The sequence below is a fragment of the Andrographis paniculata genome, unplaced genomic scaffold, assembly GCF_009805555.1.
Source record: "Andrographis paniculata isolate CXL003 unplaced genomic scaffold, ASM980555v1 Contig64END, whole genome shotgun sequence".
In the NCBI taxonomy this organism is placed as follows: domain Eukaryota; kingdom Viridiplantae; phylum Streptophyta; class Magnoliopsida; order Lamiales; family Acanthaceae; genus Andrographis; species Andrographis paniculata.
The window spans coordinates 854,818-872,789 of NW_026137600.1; the positions used below are offsets into that span (position 1 = coordinate 854,818).

General features: G+C 28.3%; 2 protein-coding genes across 2 annotated transcripts; one reads left to right on the forward strand and one right to left on the reverse strand.

The window, feature by feature from the left end:
• Window positions 1–70: 70 nt before the first annotated feature.
• Window positions 71–3,357, reverse strand: LOC127261762 (S-adenosylmethionine decarboxylase proenzyme-like). The gene is made up of 4 exons (XM_051290134.1): window positions 3,228–3,357; window positions 3,042–3,114; window positions 1,727–1,888; window positions 71–1,634 (listed from the first exon to the last, which is right to left on the reverse strand). The coding sequence occupies exon 4, from the start codon at window positions 1,474–1,476 to the stop codon at window positions 409–411; it is 1,068 nt and encodes a 355-aa protein (XP_051146091.1). The 5' UTR covers window positions 1,477–1,634; window positions 1,727–1,888; window positions 3,042–3,114; window positions 3,228–3,357; the 3' UTR covers window positions 71–408.
• On the forward strand, window positions 3,312–17,448 carry LOC127261665 (uncharacterized). Its single transcript, XM_051289960.1, has 10 exons — window positions 3,312–3,348; window positions 12,669–12,756; window positions 13,419–13,749; window positions 14,980–15,060; window positions 15,142–15,201; window positions 15,786–15,829; window positions 15,907–15,949; window positions 16,039–16,110; window positions 16,813–16,914; window positions 17,002–17,448. The coding sequence occupies exons 1-10, from the start codon at window positions 3,312–3,314 to the stop codon at window positions 17,119–17,121; spliced, it is 978 nt and encodes a 325-aa protein (XP_051145917.1). The 3' UTR covers window positions 17,122–17,448.
• The last annotated feature ends 524 nt before the right edge of the window (window positions 17,449–17,972 follow it).

Consider the following 17,972-nt stretch of genomic DNA (forward strand, 5'->3'; position numbering starts at 1 on the left):
TAGTGAGGAAGCATTAATAATCGATAATATCAAGAACAATATAAGTAACTATTACCATACACCATAAGAATAATTAACCGAAAACGATACTACTACTATTATTAATCCAGAAAATAACAAAAGACACACACAACACAATGACTAGTAAGTAGTAGTACTTCTTACGACTTTCTTTGTAGCAGCAACACTACAAAACCCATAATAAAAAAAAGTACTACTACTGCCCTTATTCAACCAACCCCAAAATCAAACTTCATCAAGAATGATCCCATCAAAAAACAAAACACTTCAACAAGAATGAATGAATGAATGTTTTCTTGTCATAACAACAAGACACCATTCCTTCCCTTCCTTATTCAAAAACATAAAACACCACAATCAAACTTCATTACCTTACTCATAGCATAGCTACTCCTTCTCTTCATCTTCTACAAAACCCCTCAGAACCGACTTCGGCGACCCGCAACGCGCGCCGCTCTCGACAAACTTACAATACACCATCGACCCGTTCGCTCCCATCTCCTCCACAACTCTCTCGTTCGCACCATAACCCTTTACGTCAAAATCAATTACGAGCTCCGCACCCGCCTCAGCATGCACAGAAACGGAAAACTCCTTCGGCTCAAAACACGCCAAAACCCTTCCAACAAGCGAGCCGAGGCTCAAAGACTTAAAGTCATACCCAGCCGCCTCAAAGCTGGCGTAACTAAACCCGTCCTCCGGGGTGACGTGAATAGTCGAGAGGGCAGCTCCCTCGATCGAGTTCATCGAATACCCGCAAGGGTCGAACTCGAAATCGCAGATCTCGGATTCCGGAAGGATCTTCCGTATACCGGAATTCTCAGTCATCGTCGCAGCCGTCGAAAAATTACTTTTATAGAAGACAGAAGCCTTGTCCCGATTCAATCCAGTCATGCACATCTCCAGAGTATAAACGGGTTCGAACGATTCGACAGAATCGTCGGCACAGGCAGCGTAAACGTGCCACTTCTGATTCTTACCGGCATTTCCCATTACATAAGCTCGGCTGCCGGACGAGCCGAGGTCGCCGAAATAGCTATCGAGGACGGCGACTTCTTCGGAGAAGTTTCGGTGCGGGAATGGTTGCGCGCCGGGGAATATAAAGCTTCCTCGAGTGTATTTCACACTTTTGATAGACAAAGAGAGGCCTTCAGACAGCTTGAGTATGGGAGGAATGGCGAGGAGCAATTTTGTCGTCCCGCACGTCTTGATGATGATCTTGTAAGGATAGACGAAGAGGCTCGATTCGGACAGGACATATGAATCGAGATGCTCGTTCGACAGGGAAGCGACGATGGTGCACTCAGCAGGCTGTAAGAACTCGTCGAGCTGAGATTTGGACAGAGATCTAAGGCCCTTTCCTTCGGGATCAGCAAAGATGCTCGGCTCGAAGAAGGAGATTTCGAGCCTTTTTTCAAAGCCTTCGAATCCAATAGCAGAGGCCGGAAGAGCCATTTCAAAGATCGTCAGTAGCAAGGAGAAAGAAGAGAAGGAGGTGCGGGGGAAAGGAAATCGTTGAAAAAAATAAAAACCTAAATAACTAAAACTTTCGATACGTCCGGAGACGTGGTTAGGAGGTCGCTGGAGGAATATCAGGATGGCTTGCGAGCGCACTGTAAAACAAAGAGAAAAAGGATTTAGTGTTTGGAATTTTATAGAACAGTTGAAAGAAATGTCGATGAGATTATTGAATTGGAATGCTTACGTTGGAGTACGCAGCAGATCGGAACTTCTTGATGCCTCCGTTTGGTCGAATGTCTTCGATGCAGTATCCAAGGGGAGCTTCGTAGAATTGGGATTTATTACTACTACTACTACTAGACTTCTTTTTCCCACCTTTTGACTCCATTAGATCATCAACTCTTGGCTGAAGAAATGAGCAGAAAGTGTGTTAAAAGTCACAAATAAGTAAGCCATAGATGAAAGTCATTGAAATTGAAGAATCACAGAGAACATAATTCATCTTTCATATACATATATATATGTGTGTGTGTGTATTTACAGTCGCATATGAATTCTACATTTACACAGATGGAGAAATGAAAAAGGGGGTAGGTGGGGGGGGGGGGGGGGATATACAATACGCCATGGTTAAGAAACACAAGTAATTTCTTTTTAAGAAACAAAACATTATCAAAGCATATTAAGAAATCCACATTCAGTATATGAAGAAGATGAATATTCAGGAAGTTTGGCTGGTGTTTTTGTGTAAAATACATATATATATATATATCAACTCACAAATCTTGGAAGAAAACTTTAATCTGTATACTTGAATATGGTTTAAAAGTACAGAATCAAATTGCAACTCAAGAAGAAAACATCAATGTTATTTATCACGTCGAAATATTACTATGATTCAAATCTCAGATCCTGGAAACAGATAAGAACACATGTTTTTGAAATGCAGATTCAATTAAACCAAATTCTTACGTATCAAGAAGTTCGAATCTGTATTATATGAACACCAATTCACCTTCTATAACAACATACATACATAGAAATATGTATATATACATCGATTCAATATTCTTGGAAGAAAACTTTAATCTGTATACGTGAAAGTGGCTTGAAAACGCAGTATCAAATCGCAACTCAAGACAAAAACATCAATATTAATCATCACGTCAAATTAACTAGGTTAAATTTAATATTGCGATTCAAATCTCAGATCCGGAAAACAGATAATTAACACATGATTTTGAAAAGCCAATACGGTTAACCAAATATCTGAAGGCCTTCAAAACATTCGTACGTATCAAGTAGTTCGAATCCGTATTATACGAACACCAACACCATAAGAAAGATCAATTAAACTCAGAAAGAGGCCTATACATACAATCAGAAGCTATAAAATTCCGAAAAAAACGTATCAAAAACGCTGAACCATAGAAAATCATAAACACCAAGCGTTAATATCTCAATTTCATCAAAAACGATTAAGAAAAAAAGGCTAATGCAAATTCTACGACCTTCCAAGCCAGATCTCAACAAAAATCAACGATAAAACCAATACTTACATCAAATACAAAATATTATTTTCCTTCTAACGATATCCTCCAATCCACAATCCACAATCCGATCTGCAAATTCCTGCGGACAAAGAAAAACACAAACAATCGAAACAAAACAAAACGAATAAGAAACAGCGAAAAGCACCAAACGATTGAATCTACAAATTCCACAAAAACGTCCAAAACACTCACAATAACGATTGCGGCTGCTCAATAAATCCAAACCCTAAAACAAAACTGCTACCTCTCAGAAAACCTCGATCCTTCGTTATTGAGATGGCGTTCTCAAAATCTCGTGAGGCTGAAATGGCAGGCAAGTGTCTGTATATTTATAGGTGGTAAGGTTAATTCTTTGCCACCAATAGTCTCTTTAATTACAACCCTACCCTAGTACTGATTTCCTTGAAAATTCCTTTCTTGCGTAGAGTATTGACTGATTTTATTTTATTTCAAAGAATCAAATAATATTGTTACCTTTTTATTTAATTTGAAATTAATTAATTACCTTATATTAAATATTATATGTAACCTGAATTCAAATAAAATTTTGATACATGGTGAGTACATATAATTTAGGTATAAAAAATAAAAAAAAGTTAGAGTTTGTTTATTTTGCCTAAAATAACACATATTTTTTTAAAAAATAACATATTATGCGTTATTTATTATTTTTATATTACCTATACAATTATGTACGCTTTATATAAAATTTTTTCCTTCAATTGATTTCACAAAAAAAAAAACCCTACTTTTAGCATCCAATTTTAATCTTTTATTCCGTCTGTCTCGATACAAGATTGTCGTTTACTTTTTGCAAGTAAATTTTTTAATATTAGTATTATAATGAGTTGTAGTAAAAAAAAAACGAAAATGTCCATATTAGTATTGTGTAATATAAAAGCAATGACATTATTGTAATATAATGTAAGTTGGAAGAGTATTTATTATGTTAAGTAGATAGTACAATTACTAAATTAAAAAATGATAATTTTATTTTAGAACGAACGAAAAGAAAAAATGACAATATTTCAAAGGAACTGATGAAGTATTATATATTTATAAGTTGTTTAGTTTTAATTTGAAATTGATTTGAAATAAAATGTTAGATGTAAATTTGTGTTTATAATAATATTTGATGTGATGTTTTACAGAAAAACATATTATGTATTTTTATTGAAATTGTATATGATAAATATTGTCGATTTTAATTTGAATCTGTAAAATAACAAAATCAAGGATTATATATTTTTTAATAATATTTTTAAAATTACATATATTTTTAAAAGTAAATATATCATAAAAGAATACAACTTTAGTTGATAATATTATGTGTAAAATTGTTCTACCAATTATTATTAAAAGAATATTAATTAAAATTCATAACAAAAGCAAATAATTATTTTTCAAAAAGATAAATATGACACCCCTATAATATTGTATAGATTAAACTACAATTCTTCTTTTGCAGAATTATATTAATATTTTCTTATTGACCACTAAATTTATGTATATTTTATTCATAATAAAATAACTTATTTATTTAAAATTTTATCAATTTATTTTAATTAAAAAAATCGAATATTTTTAATATATATATCCCTTTATTTTTTATTAATTTTTTAATAAAGTTCTTATAATACTTAACTTTTTATCTATCTCATCTTAAATTATAATGCTATTGTTTTTTTAATTTTCACCCAATTAAACTTACATAAATTTTTTAACCTAGAGAAAATATATTTAAATACAAAATTAAGTATCAGATTGTTTTATTTATTCTGATTTTTTATCATACAATTCTCATAAATTATTTTATTTCACAATAGATCATATTCACATTATTATATGAATAAAAATACAAAAACAAAAATACATGGTTCGCTTAGTGTGACTTTCCCGTCGGGCCTAGTTTCCAAAATATTAGGTTCGACTGAGAGTTTAATCCGTTCGCATTTTCTGGTAGCGGCTGCGGGTTCTCACGTCATTAAAAAAAAATTAATAATAATAAATACAAAAACAAACGCAAAGGAATAAACTTAGGGATTGTTTGGTTTGTATTTTATATACAAATAAACACTAATAAATGGATATGTTTTTAGATAAAAATATATTTTTATACCACTCAAAAGTATTTATTATATACTAAAATAAAAATAATCTTATTAATGCAAAAATATCATTTAATTTTCACATAAATTATAAATATATAATTAATTTATACATAAAGTATAAATGACAAGATTATCAAAAATATCTTTAAAATTTTTACTAATGAGTAAAATAGTATTCCCTCCGTCCCAGATACCGTGTCTGCTACACTGTAGACACGGTATTTTAGGAGAGATGTAATTAGTAGATAATTAAGAATATATTAGTGAAAATAATTATCCTATAATATAAATAATTATAAATTAAGATTAAGATAACTAATTAGTTTAATTAAATTTTTTTAAAAAAAAATTAAAAAATTTAAAATGAGATTAAAGTGTGTAATCATTTAAAAAAAAAAAAAGAAAATAACATGGTATGTGAGACGGACAGAAATTGCAACGTGGACATAATATTTGGGACGGAGGGAGTATTAATTTTTAATTTATTAAATAAATTCAAGAGACTAATTTGAATTAAAACAAATAGAATGCTATTTTATTTTATAAAATATTATATTAGTATAATAGTATTATTTAATTAAAATTTAAATAAAAATCAAATAAACTCTCTGCTGCCGTAATAATTAAAATGGTCCAACATGAAATAAATAATTATTAATTACTAGCATAATTAGTTTCTTTTTCGTGTAATAATTGTACGAAATGGAGGCCAATCATTTATTTAAATTTAATAATTTTATAGTACTATATTGTTGTATCAAAATAACAATAGTCACATGATTTTATTGGCCCAAATTCCAAGATTTCTTTACCTACCCTAAAACATACCTTTATATTCGATTAGTAAATAAAAAAATATTCTATTGATAATGAGGTTAGGTGCTTCTTATTCAAGTAACGTTTTAATTTTTTATTTAGAATGTACAATTATTATTATTGTTTTTTTTTATATTTTTATATACAAATTTTATTTATTTTATGTTATTTTTTATACATGAAATAAATGGCAAATTTGTTATTTTAAATGAAAAAAACTCTAATTGTCTAAAAACACTTAATAAATATCAAATAAGATACTTCATCCGTCCCATAACAAAGTATTCATTTTTTTATTTTAGTTCGTCTCAAAACAAAGTATTCATTTCCTTTTTTAAGTAATTGTACTATCTATCTAACATTACAAATACCCTTACAACTTATAATATATTACACAAATGTCATTACCTTTATATCACACATACTAATAAGGTTATTTTAGTAATTTCCACTTTATTTCTACTATATTCCAATATAATACTAATATTTGTAAAACTACGTGCAAAAAGCAAATGGATATTTAGTTCCGGGATGGAGAAAGTATTAAAAAATAGACGGAAGGAGTGTCATTCTGATTTTTATAGGAGCGTTTAGATGTGTTTGATTTTCATTTTAAATTAAAATAGTCGCTATTAAATTTATACTCCCTTTCATTCGAATGTTTTTTTTTTTTTTATAATAGAGCAAAAAATAACAATAATTTATTAATTAGTAAAGATATGTAAAAAGTTTAAATATACTTATTTATTATTCGACTTTATATAGAAAGTAATTATATTTATAATAATATACTATAATTTAAATAAAAATTAAGAATATTTTGTTATTAATATATAATAATTTTTACTAAAATTAAAAATAAGGTGAGTTTGTGGGTTTGAGGAATTTTGGGTTTGAATTTTTTAGTAGTAAAAAATTGAATTTGAATAGTTATTTGATGTGATATAAATATATATTAATGTGATATTTTAAATATAAAATAAATTTGTAGTATAATAAAAAAAAATATTGTTTGATGTGATATTTTTTTTAAAAAAAATTTTGAATAGTAAAAATGTGTGTTAAAATCCAAAAAGAATACAACCTAATACTTGTATTAAGAATTTGTTTAAATATTAATTAAAATATTTATAATTTTTATAAACATTAAAAATATTTAGTATCAATGTGATACTTTTTTTTGTTTGTTATTAAATTATACTCCATCCGCCTCAATACAATAGTCTTTTTGTCCGTTCCAAAATAATAGTCTTATTTTCATAAATAATCATATCACTATAAAACTACCCTAATTTTTTCATTTTTATTACACAATTGCCACTATTTTTTACACTAATACACTCGCTATGGCAAAAAGATCTTTTATCAATATTTTTTAAATCTCGTGTACAACCTAATTAAGATTATAGTTACAGGACATAAGGAGTATATAAATTTGCATTGAATATAGTATTAAATCCTTTGCTCAAAGAGATTAAATATAAGTGGTATTTTTTGTTTTAATTTGAAATTATATTTTTTATTTAAATTTTAATTTAAATAATTTATTGATATTATATTTAGTAATATAATACATATATTTTTATCAGACTGAATATTTCTGAATTATATTTGAAATAAAAATCTAAGCAACCCTTAATTGCATTATTAGCTTCTCTTATTTTTTAATAGCTTATTAAAAGTGTATTTTTTTATGATTATTGCCCCCAGAAAATGGCATAAATTGCGCCATGTTTGTCTGACAAAAAATTGTAAATTATAAATATTTAAAAATAATGTAAGTAATGGATAAGACATATTTGAATATACACAATACTCCTATAGGGTGTGTTATACATTTTTATATATATTTACATAGAACAAACAAAAAATCGATATTTTTATATAAAAGACAAAAATTAAATATGATATAATTGTGTTTGCTTGGGGGTTTGGATTTTGAGCTGGAATTTGAATAGCAAAAATTTTGAATTTGAATAGTTATATGATGTGATATAAATAGGTGTTGATGTGATGTTTTGAATGTAAAATTAATTTTTAGTATAATATAAAAAATAGATATTTAATTTGATATTTTTAAGAAAAAAAATGAAATAAATAGTAAATTTAAAATTCAATTCCCAATCAAATACACCTTACGTAACACGAAACTTTAAATAAATATGAGGCCAAAGTTGCCTAGCAAACAGCTGAGCTCTTGCATCTTGAGGTTGGAGGTTAATTTGTCTGTTATATATATATATATATATATAAATATATCGTTTTTTTATTATATTAATATTAAATAATCAAAATAATTTTATATATTTGTATTGACCAACAAAATACTACTAAATACTATTCTCTTTGTCTGCCTTCAAGGTCTCATTTATTTTTTGTACGTTTGATATTTGAATATTAATTATTATATAAAAACGTATAACAAATTAAGAAAAATTATAAAAATATTTTTATTAATATCTTATAATACTAATAAAAAAAATTTGTACAAAAAATTATACAAATATAAGAATATTTTTAATATTAAGTATAACGACGAAAAAAGTAAAGGTGACATTTAGAGGACATATGAAGTTTTTTTAATTTACTGCATATAAAAATTCACAGAGGTATATTCGAGTGAGATTAAAATAGTACTCCCTCCGTCCCAGATACCATGTCCACGTTGACGTTTCTGTCCGTCTTATCCCACGTACCATGTCACTTTCCTTTTTTGGAAAATGATTACACATTTTAATCTCATTTTAAATTTTAAATTTTATTTTTATTTTAAATTTTAATTGAACTAATTAGTTATCTTAATATTAATTTATAATTATTTATATTATAGGATAATTATTTTTACTAATACATTCTTAATTATCTACTGATTACACCCCTCCTAAAATACCGTGTTTACAGTGTAGCAGATACGGTATTTTGAGACGGAGGGAGTATAAAATAGTATGGATAAAAATATTTTATAAATATCTGTAAATGATGATCTGATCGTGTGAAAATGGACTTATTCATGTAAAATTATATATTCAAACGCTCTATTAATTGATAGTAATTGCGAATTTTTAAATTATTAAAATAAAAACAAAAAGTGACAGGCTGTAATTTGTGCGATAAGGGCAGCCGACGGCCGCACGTGTGGGTGAGGCGGACAGAAAACACACTGTCTGTCTGAGCTGTATTTCCTTGTCCTATTGTGCATGAAACTACCAGAATGCCCTTGACGCACTCCACTGAAAATCATATGGATTTCGTTTAGGATTTGTTTATTTATTTTATTTTGCTATCATTTGTAATTTTTTTATTTTGTTATTTTTAAATAAATTATTTGGTAAATACTCTATTTCAAAATACATATATTTATTTTACTATTTTAATCCATCTAATATTATTATATATATAATTTTTAGTAATTACATCCCCACAAATAAAGAAAAATTCATAAATCTTACATATTATTATAGCAATGTCAAGCTCGATCAGCCTGTTATTAGTTCGATTCGACTTGTTCATAGAGATAAAGGAACTGAATTATAATTTAAAAATTACTATTTTATCCTAACTAATTTGTCTTATTTACGTACGGAGTTTTTAAATACTGTACAATAAATAAGTAATTAAAAAGTCTTAGTAAAAATAATTATATATTAAAATTAAGATACTAAATAATCTAATTAAAAAGATTTATAAATTATTAATCTTAAAATATGATTAAAATATATAATTATATATTTTTTAAAAAAATAAAATTATATAGGATGAACAAAAATAGAAAAAGTGAACAAATTAAGTGAAACGAAAAGAATATTTTTTTGTTTATAAACAAAATGAGTTTGAGCACGGCTTACGACTAGCTAAATTGAGCTTATTTGTGATAATATATTTATATTATTTATATATTAATATGATATATATATATAAATTATGTCAAAATTTGTATTTATTAATAACATAGGATTATAAAAATTATAATAAATTCTAAATAAAATTATATAAGTTTAACCTATATATTAAAAAAATATGTAGAATATTTATAAAATTCAATTCAAACTCAAGCTGGAGTTTAAATTTTTTGAATTGAATTTTTGTTACTATTTTAGTTTGAATTATTAATTAGTCGAGTCTCTATCGTTAACAAATTTGAATCGAATTCGAACAATCGATACTTAAATTCGCTATGTCCGTTTAACAACACTACATTTATACGATAATAATGTGATGTAAAGAAATATAATAGTTAAATAAAAATAAATATTAATTTAATACTCCATCCGTCCCATAACAAAGTATCCATTTTCCCATTTTAGTCCGTCCCATAACAAAGTATCCATTTTTTCATTTTAGCCCGTCCCATAACAAAGTATTCATTTCATTTTTTTAGTAACTGCACTATCTACTTAACATTACAAATATCCTTACAACTTACAATATATTACACAAATATCATTGCCTTTATATCACACATACTAACAATGTTATTTTAGTCATTTCTACTTTATTCTATTATATCCCAATATAATACTAATATTTTTAAAACTACGTGAAAAAAATAAATGAATACTTCTTTTTGGGACGGAGGAAGTATTAAACATTAAACTCTAAAAAGATAAATTACCAACAAAAATAAATCAATCGTTTATTTAGTATTTTATTTATAATATATATTCTATTATTTGTCCATTTACACTCATTTAGGTAAAAATTTATTGGAGTATTTGTCGAGTTTGAACTTAAAACTCAAATTGATATTATAATTAAGGTTCCTGAAAGTGTTTCTTTTTATGAATTTAGAAAAAAATTAGTTTGAATTTATTATAAAAAAATATTTTTTTTAGAATATATAGAATTCAAATAATAAAATTTGAAGAAATTCGACTGAAGAAACATAAAATAAAAGAAAACTTGCATAGATAAAAAATATATATATATTTATTGTCTGTAGCTCTCAATATAAATATTAAATTACAATGTACTTGGCAGCAACATTATTGTACTAGCTTTATAAATTATACAGGGGCCCTTCAATTGTTGACTAATCACTAATGGACGACGCACATGACGTGGATTCTGCAATCTTCTTGTAATAAAGAGAACTTTATTACAAAGATATATTTAACATATCTATATATAAATAAATCATTTGCACAAATGACTTTTTTATTTTTATAAATTTATTTGTTTTAAAATAAATATAAATTAATTTAATTAAATTTATAACTCCGTAACATTCACTTAAAATTTATTTATTTATATATCTCTTTTCAATAAGAATTTTTTTACCTATATTTAAAAATTTTTATTTTTAATAAAATTAATTATAAATAAATATATATTCTTTGGGACTTAAGCTTGCACGGGCTCTGGATTGAACATTTGATATTGTTCGCTACCGGGCTCGGGATTGGTTCAATCCAATCCTAGTATGATATTGTTTGCTTTGGGTTGAGTCCGTACGGATTTGTTTTTGGATATTCTCCAAAAAGCCTCATATTAGTGGAGTTCACTTTCGACTTATTAGAGAGTGTAATTTTCTTCACAACTTTCAATGTGAGACTTAGGTTATTATTATAACTTACTAATTTATACTACCTAAAATACCGTATCCCTAACAAAATGACTCATCGTTGCCGGGACTGAGAGAGTACTATATTATACTCCATCCCTCCCACCTAATTTGTCTAATTTTTTTAATTTTATTTTTGACGGTCTTATATAATTTGTCATTTTTTTAAAAATATTATAAAAAAATTTTAATTAAACTATTTATTTTAGTTATAATTTATAATTATTATTTTTATTATTTAAATCATAATTATTTTTACAATATATTTGTTAATTATTTACTAAGTATACAATATCTAAAATTCTGTCTTGCAATTAAAGTTGATAAATTAGTTGGGACAAGGTAGTAAATTATTTTGAAAGTATGATTCCATTTAAATAGAAGTTTTTTAAAGTTTCTAAAATTTATAAAAGTTTGGAAAATATAATAAAATAATATTTAATTTAATATTTTATAAAAAAACTTATTTAATTTAATATTTTTTAAAAAATAAATAATATCAAATAAATAAAAATACTCCCTTCCGTTCCAATCTAATTAAGCTATTTTTAGTTTTAATAGTAAATTAAAAAATAATACTCCCTCGGTTCCGGTGCAAGGTTGCCGTTTACTTTTTGCACGTAAATTTTTAAATATTAGTATTATAATGGGTTGTAGTAAAAAAGACGAAAATGCCCCTACTAGTATTGTGTAATATAAAAGTAATGACATTTGTATAATATAGTGTAAGTTGGAAGAGTATTTATTATGTTAGGTAGGTAGTACAATTACTAAATTAGGAAATGATAATCTTGTTTTGGGACGGACGAAAATGGAAAATGACAACCTTTCGATGGGACGGAGGGAGTAATATTTATTGATTAATGAAAATACCTATAAATTTTTAATATTTTTTATTTTATTTAATGTATAAAATAATTATATATATATATATGTAATAGTATGTTTGTAGTTTAAATAAAATTTAAAATATTTAAGTATTAGTGTATAATAATTATTTTTGTTTTTTAATAGTAAAAGAATATTTAAAGTGAAAAAAAATGGTAAAAAATTTATTTTGAATCGAAACTGAGATACTATTTTTTTTTTTTTTTTGTTTATTGGCCCAATAAATATTACTATTTTCTAATGGCCCATAATCATTTTATTTTCAACCAAATTTCTCATTATCTCCCACCGGCTTCGCTATCCTCTTCTCCGTCGCCGTCGCGACGTCTTCTTCTTCTATTGCTTCGTAAGTTGAATTCTTCCACTAATTTTGAATTTTTCGGTGCTATCAATTCCGATGCCTGCTGTTACTGTTATGTTATGGCTATTTTGGGTTTAAACTGTTTGGCTGTTATCATCTTCAATTTCTATGTTGATTGTTATATTTATTTAGGGTTAGAATTGTTTGCCTCTATCAATTTACTGTTGAGTAATTAATTCCTGTATGTATGCTGTTATGCACCATTTTTTCAATGGGGAATTGCTGAGTATCCGTAGTGTATATGATGGAAATAGCACAAGGCACAGAAAGTTTTGGAGTTCTTAACAGATTTGGGAATAGTAAAATGTAGTTTTTGATGTAATATTTTGAAGAAAAAGTATACAATCTACTACCGATGAAGAAGAAAATTGGAGTAGGAATAGGATGATAAATTTATAATTAGGGAACAATCTAACATAATTATATAAAAAAACATATATTTTTTATATCTTAAAAAAATAAAAATCGGGGGCAATGGGGGCTGCCACCACTTACAGTAGATGAATATGCCAAAAGTTTTAAAAATGTATGTGTAAACATAGCCCAAATACAATTGTAGTTGATGCTATGAAAATTTGTTAATTGACAGTAGATAGATAGAGGAGAACTGATTCAACCATGGTAGTAATGAATCTCCTCAAACTCAGCCCTCACCGGACTCCGGCAGCTCACTGCCACCGCGGCCTCCGCCTCCTCAACCTCCACAATTCCCCGAATTTTCTCTCCTTCTCTGAGCGGAGATTCAATCTTATCACTCCACTAAGATTATATACCAATAATGGTGGGGATTCAAGGATTGGTGCAGCAACTCAATTTTCGATTGGCAAGAATGAAGAGGAAGGAGAGAGTCGAGAGTTTGAGGAGTATTTAGCTGAGGATGGAGAGGTTTATCAGAAGACTTTGAGATTGGTGGAGTGTGCAATGTTTGCAGCTGTTTCGGGATTGGCTTTTCTCCTCAGCAACTCCCTCGCCATTGAGGTATTTCTTTTCCTTTTTGTTTATGTTGGTTTCTTAGCTTTTGAAATTTATTGTGTTATTTCAGTTATTGTTAGATTGAATAGTAGCTTCCATTCCCAATCGAATAGAAATGATGCAATTTGCCAAAATTTTCGTCTTTTCATGTCTTTTGCTCAAAATTGGATGAAACTCGCACTATTCATCCGAAATGGTCCAACAAACCAATCTCATGCTATCTGAGGTTGCTTAGGTCTTGAAATGACATTTTCCTATTTTCAGTTTTTTTGTTTTCTTATTTCTAGTTTATTTTTATTGTGTTTTAGAGTTTTCAAGCATTCAAGTATTTAGTTGTTTCTCTTCAATTTTAATTTTCGTTTCATTAATAAAATTCATTTTGGGATTGGACGAAATTCGCTTGATTCATTACAAACCGCCTAACAAACTAGACTGGTTGCATCTCCAATGAGACGATGTCTGGCTTTATTTGGCCATCTAAAGTAGTTTAGGGTTTTAAAATAGCGTTTTTCTACTTTTTCGGGTTTTTTCTTTATAATTTTTTTTTTTTGTGAGCTTTCAATCTTTGATCGATTATCTCAATTCGTACAATCAGCATCATGAAGCTTTCTAAATAGCAATACTGAATTACGCATTTTTGTTGCCAGATTGTGATTTAGATCACAAATTATGAGAAATAAGGAACACTAGTTTAATTTGTACTTTTTGGTTGGTCAAATGCAGAATTTAGTTGCTATTGTTGTTTAAGCTTAGTTTATGGATCATAAAAAGGTCAAAGAACAAGGATATGATCGAAGAGGTAGCAATTTTACACGCCAATATAGATACATATCCTTATACGTATATATCATCCGGCACTATGCAGCTATGCCATATTCATTCATATATCACCCTTTGGTTGGATTTGAAATATTATTAGAAAACAAATTTAAATGAAAATTATGTATTTAATGTGATATTTTTAAAGAAATTAGTCTTTTATTGAATAGTATGTAGTGTGGAAAGATTACAAAATCACACACAAGCACGGCCGAGTAGTACATCGAAGCTGTATGTATATATCATCTTTTGTAATTTTCTATTGCGCTTCTGAAAAATGCTATCTACGATGAAAGGAAATTTTGAAATTATTGTGAACTTACAAGCTTCCAAAGATGTAATTGCTGTCGCTACTTAGGTCAATTGTTGTTGTCGATCATACTTTAGTCATATCACTTGTGCAATTTTGTTCGACAGAAATACTTTGCATGTTTCTTTGCCTTGCCAATTTTGTTGTCGACTATGAGATGGGGCATTGCAGCTGGTAGGAAAACTATGGTATGCCACATGATAAATTTCCCACAATATAGTTCTCTTTTTCGATATGTAGGTGTTATATTATTCTTTGATTCTTTTCAGGTCGCAACTACTATATTGTTGTTTGTCTTGTCTGGTCCAGTTAAAGCAATGACCTATTTGGTGAGTTTCATAAACAGCTTCTGAAAAAATTTATCGATCGGCTAGGAGTTAAAAGCATTAAAATTTATAAAAGGGACTTTGATTTGATGATCTTTATATTGTAGGCTGACAAAATTCAAGATTTTTTTTTTTTTTTTACGGGAATCTTGTCATTCCTTCTCATTCATGTTGTGTGCATATTGATGAAATGGCAATATGTAGCTAGAATAGAAAATTTCATTCCAACTTAAAACATTTGACCTTGATTTGATGATATTTATATTTTTCGCTAACAAAATTCTTGTTATTCTTTCTCATTCATGTTCTTTGTGCTAATTTTGACGTTCGAAATGGCAATATGTGGCTAGATCGAAAATTACACATTGACTGCCGATGTTGTATTTGTTGTTTGTAATAGATTGCTCACGAAGGAAATCTTGTTAATCCCGTACTATTTTGATTGTAAGTGTGTCGATAGTTTATAGTTATTTTTCATTTTAAGCATGTTTCTACCAACACGTCGGTTTCACGTCTGTAGCCTTATCTTTTCATCCCTGATAATTCATCTCGACAAATCTGAAATTTGTAAATCTGTTATTGATCAGTTATTGCATGGTTTGCTCGGTTTCGCCATGGGAACTTTGTGGAGGTAATCATCGCATAGCCACATCTCTCTAGTCTACGGAACGCGTAAAATAATCAGACCATTCCTTCTTGTATCGACAGGTCAAAGACGAGCTGGAGCGCCTCAGTCCTTTTATGTACAATTGTATAGCTTTTCTCCGGAATCCTCTTCGGTAACTAAATTAAAATTCTTCGCCAACAATTTGTCGAGCATTGATCACGTTCGATTTGCAGGTCCGAGCAACAGGGGCTTTGGGAAATGTTGTCATGGCCTCGTACCTTATTGGAGAAAACATACTCGCTTTGGTAAAATTTAAACGCAAAATTACTTATAACTCACTCGTGGGTTAAAAAATCTGCGCTATTTTTTCTCGTACTTTAAAATGGCATATTTTTGAAATATTGCACAAAATTCATTTTCTAACAAAATTAAACCCAACCTTGACCTGAAATTTTTCAGATTCGGATTTGGATATTTCGGGTTTCAAAAAATTGGATCGACCCGACCTGAAACAAAAAAAAAAAAATTATTTATATTATTATGTTAATTTAATATAAACTAAAATGAAAATGATATTTTTTAGGTTAATTTAATTTTTTTAAATTTTTGGGTCAGTTTCGTGTCGGTCGGGTTTCGGTTGATCTGAAAATAATTCAAGTCAAGTTGAATCCGACCTGAAAGAATATGTCGTGCTCGGGTTTAGGGTTTCGGGTCAAGTTCGGGTTGACAGATGTTGTGTTACCCCCATGGCTCAACCCGATACGAATTCTACCCGAAAATATGAATTGACACCCCTAGAATATTGTGCAATATTTTCAAAAATGTAAGGGAGTTTCATGTAATATTTGGAGATTTTTTGTGCAATATTTTCTAAAATACAAGGGAGTCTAGTGCAGTTTTTAAATTTTAGGCGAGTTATAAGTAGCTTTTTCAAATTTGAAATCTCATCGTTTCAATCGTATCATATCTATTACTCCCATCATCGAAAACACTTTCTGGGCTTGTAGATCACGATTAATGTCCACGCCCTCGTCACGTTCATCCTGTCATCCATGGGCATCATTGCAGTTCCATCGATGAGCATTATATACTTCATATTCGGGTTCTTGGTAAGCGCATAAGTTATTCGTAATTTACAGTCGAAATCGATCTCTTTAACAAAACTAATAATCCTTACGCCCGTGATTCGTTTACAGCTTTTGCTCAACTGTGGTTTTTTCGTGTTCTTGCTACACATTTTATACGCCATATTCTTCACGAGGCTCGGACTTAAAGCTTCCGTCCGGCTGCCTAAATGGCTCGAGGCTGCGATATGATCTACGGTTTCATGCCATCATGCGTCGACACACACACGTGTGTGTGTGTGTGTGTGTGTATATATATATATATATATATTGTCGAATGGAAGACGATGATTTTGTATGGATCTTTCTTGTTTGTTGCATATGGGAGTAGTGATAGTTCTTGTAGCGTCAAAAATCAATTTTAAGGTATATTCAAAATGCATTTTGCATTTAAATAGTAGTTCAAGTGTTTTTTTAAGAATAGTATATTAGGAGTAGGAGGCTTTGTTCTTCTAATTTTATTTCTTATATGTTTTCCAAAAAAAAAATTTGATATATTATATATATTCATTATTTTTATATTCTCTACATGATTCATGATTCATGATTCCGTATACATTACATAAATTTATTTTTTTTTTCCAACAATTTTACAAATCAAATACAACCTGAGTGTTTTTCTATAGAAAAAGGTATTTGACACTATTAATATTATAAATATATATATATATGTCATTCCTCTATATCAAGAAAAAGATGTTATTTTTTATTTTCATCCGTCTCTAATATAATAAACACATTTCAACTTATAATATATTACACAAATGTTAGTATTTTTATATTACACAATATTAATAGCAGTATTTTTGTTATTTTTACTATAATACATATTTAAAAATCTCGAACAAAATATATAATATTTGCAGGTATATTTCTTTTGATGAGTTTGAAAAAAATTTAGTTTGAATTTATATTAAAATAATGTACGATGAGATGAAAAAATATACTCCCTCTGTCCCATAAGAAGGGTTCAATTTTTCATTTTCGTCCGTCGCAAAACAAGGGTACCATTTGTACTATCTATCTAACATAATAAATACCCT

Bases quoted from the DNA above. Each gene is read 5' to 3' on its own strand.
- LOC127261762 (XM_051290134.1), bottom strand. From the start codon at position 1,476: ATGGCTCTTCCGGCCTCTGCTATTGGATTCGAAGGCTTTGAAAAAAGG.
- LOC127261665 (XM_051289960.1), top strand. From the start codon at position 3,312: ATGGCGTTCTCAAAATCTCGTGAGGCTGAAATGGCAG. The intron at 16,111-16,812 runs GTAAAATTTAAA...CTGGGCTTGTAG, and splicing joins GAGAAAACATACTCGCTTTG to ATCACGATTAATGTCCACGC. The intron at 16,915-17,001 runs GTAAGCGCATAA...ATTCGTTTACAG, and splicing joins ACTTCATATTCGGGTTCTTG to CTTTTGCTCAACTGTGGTTT.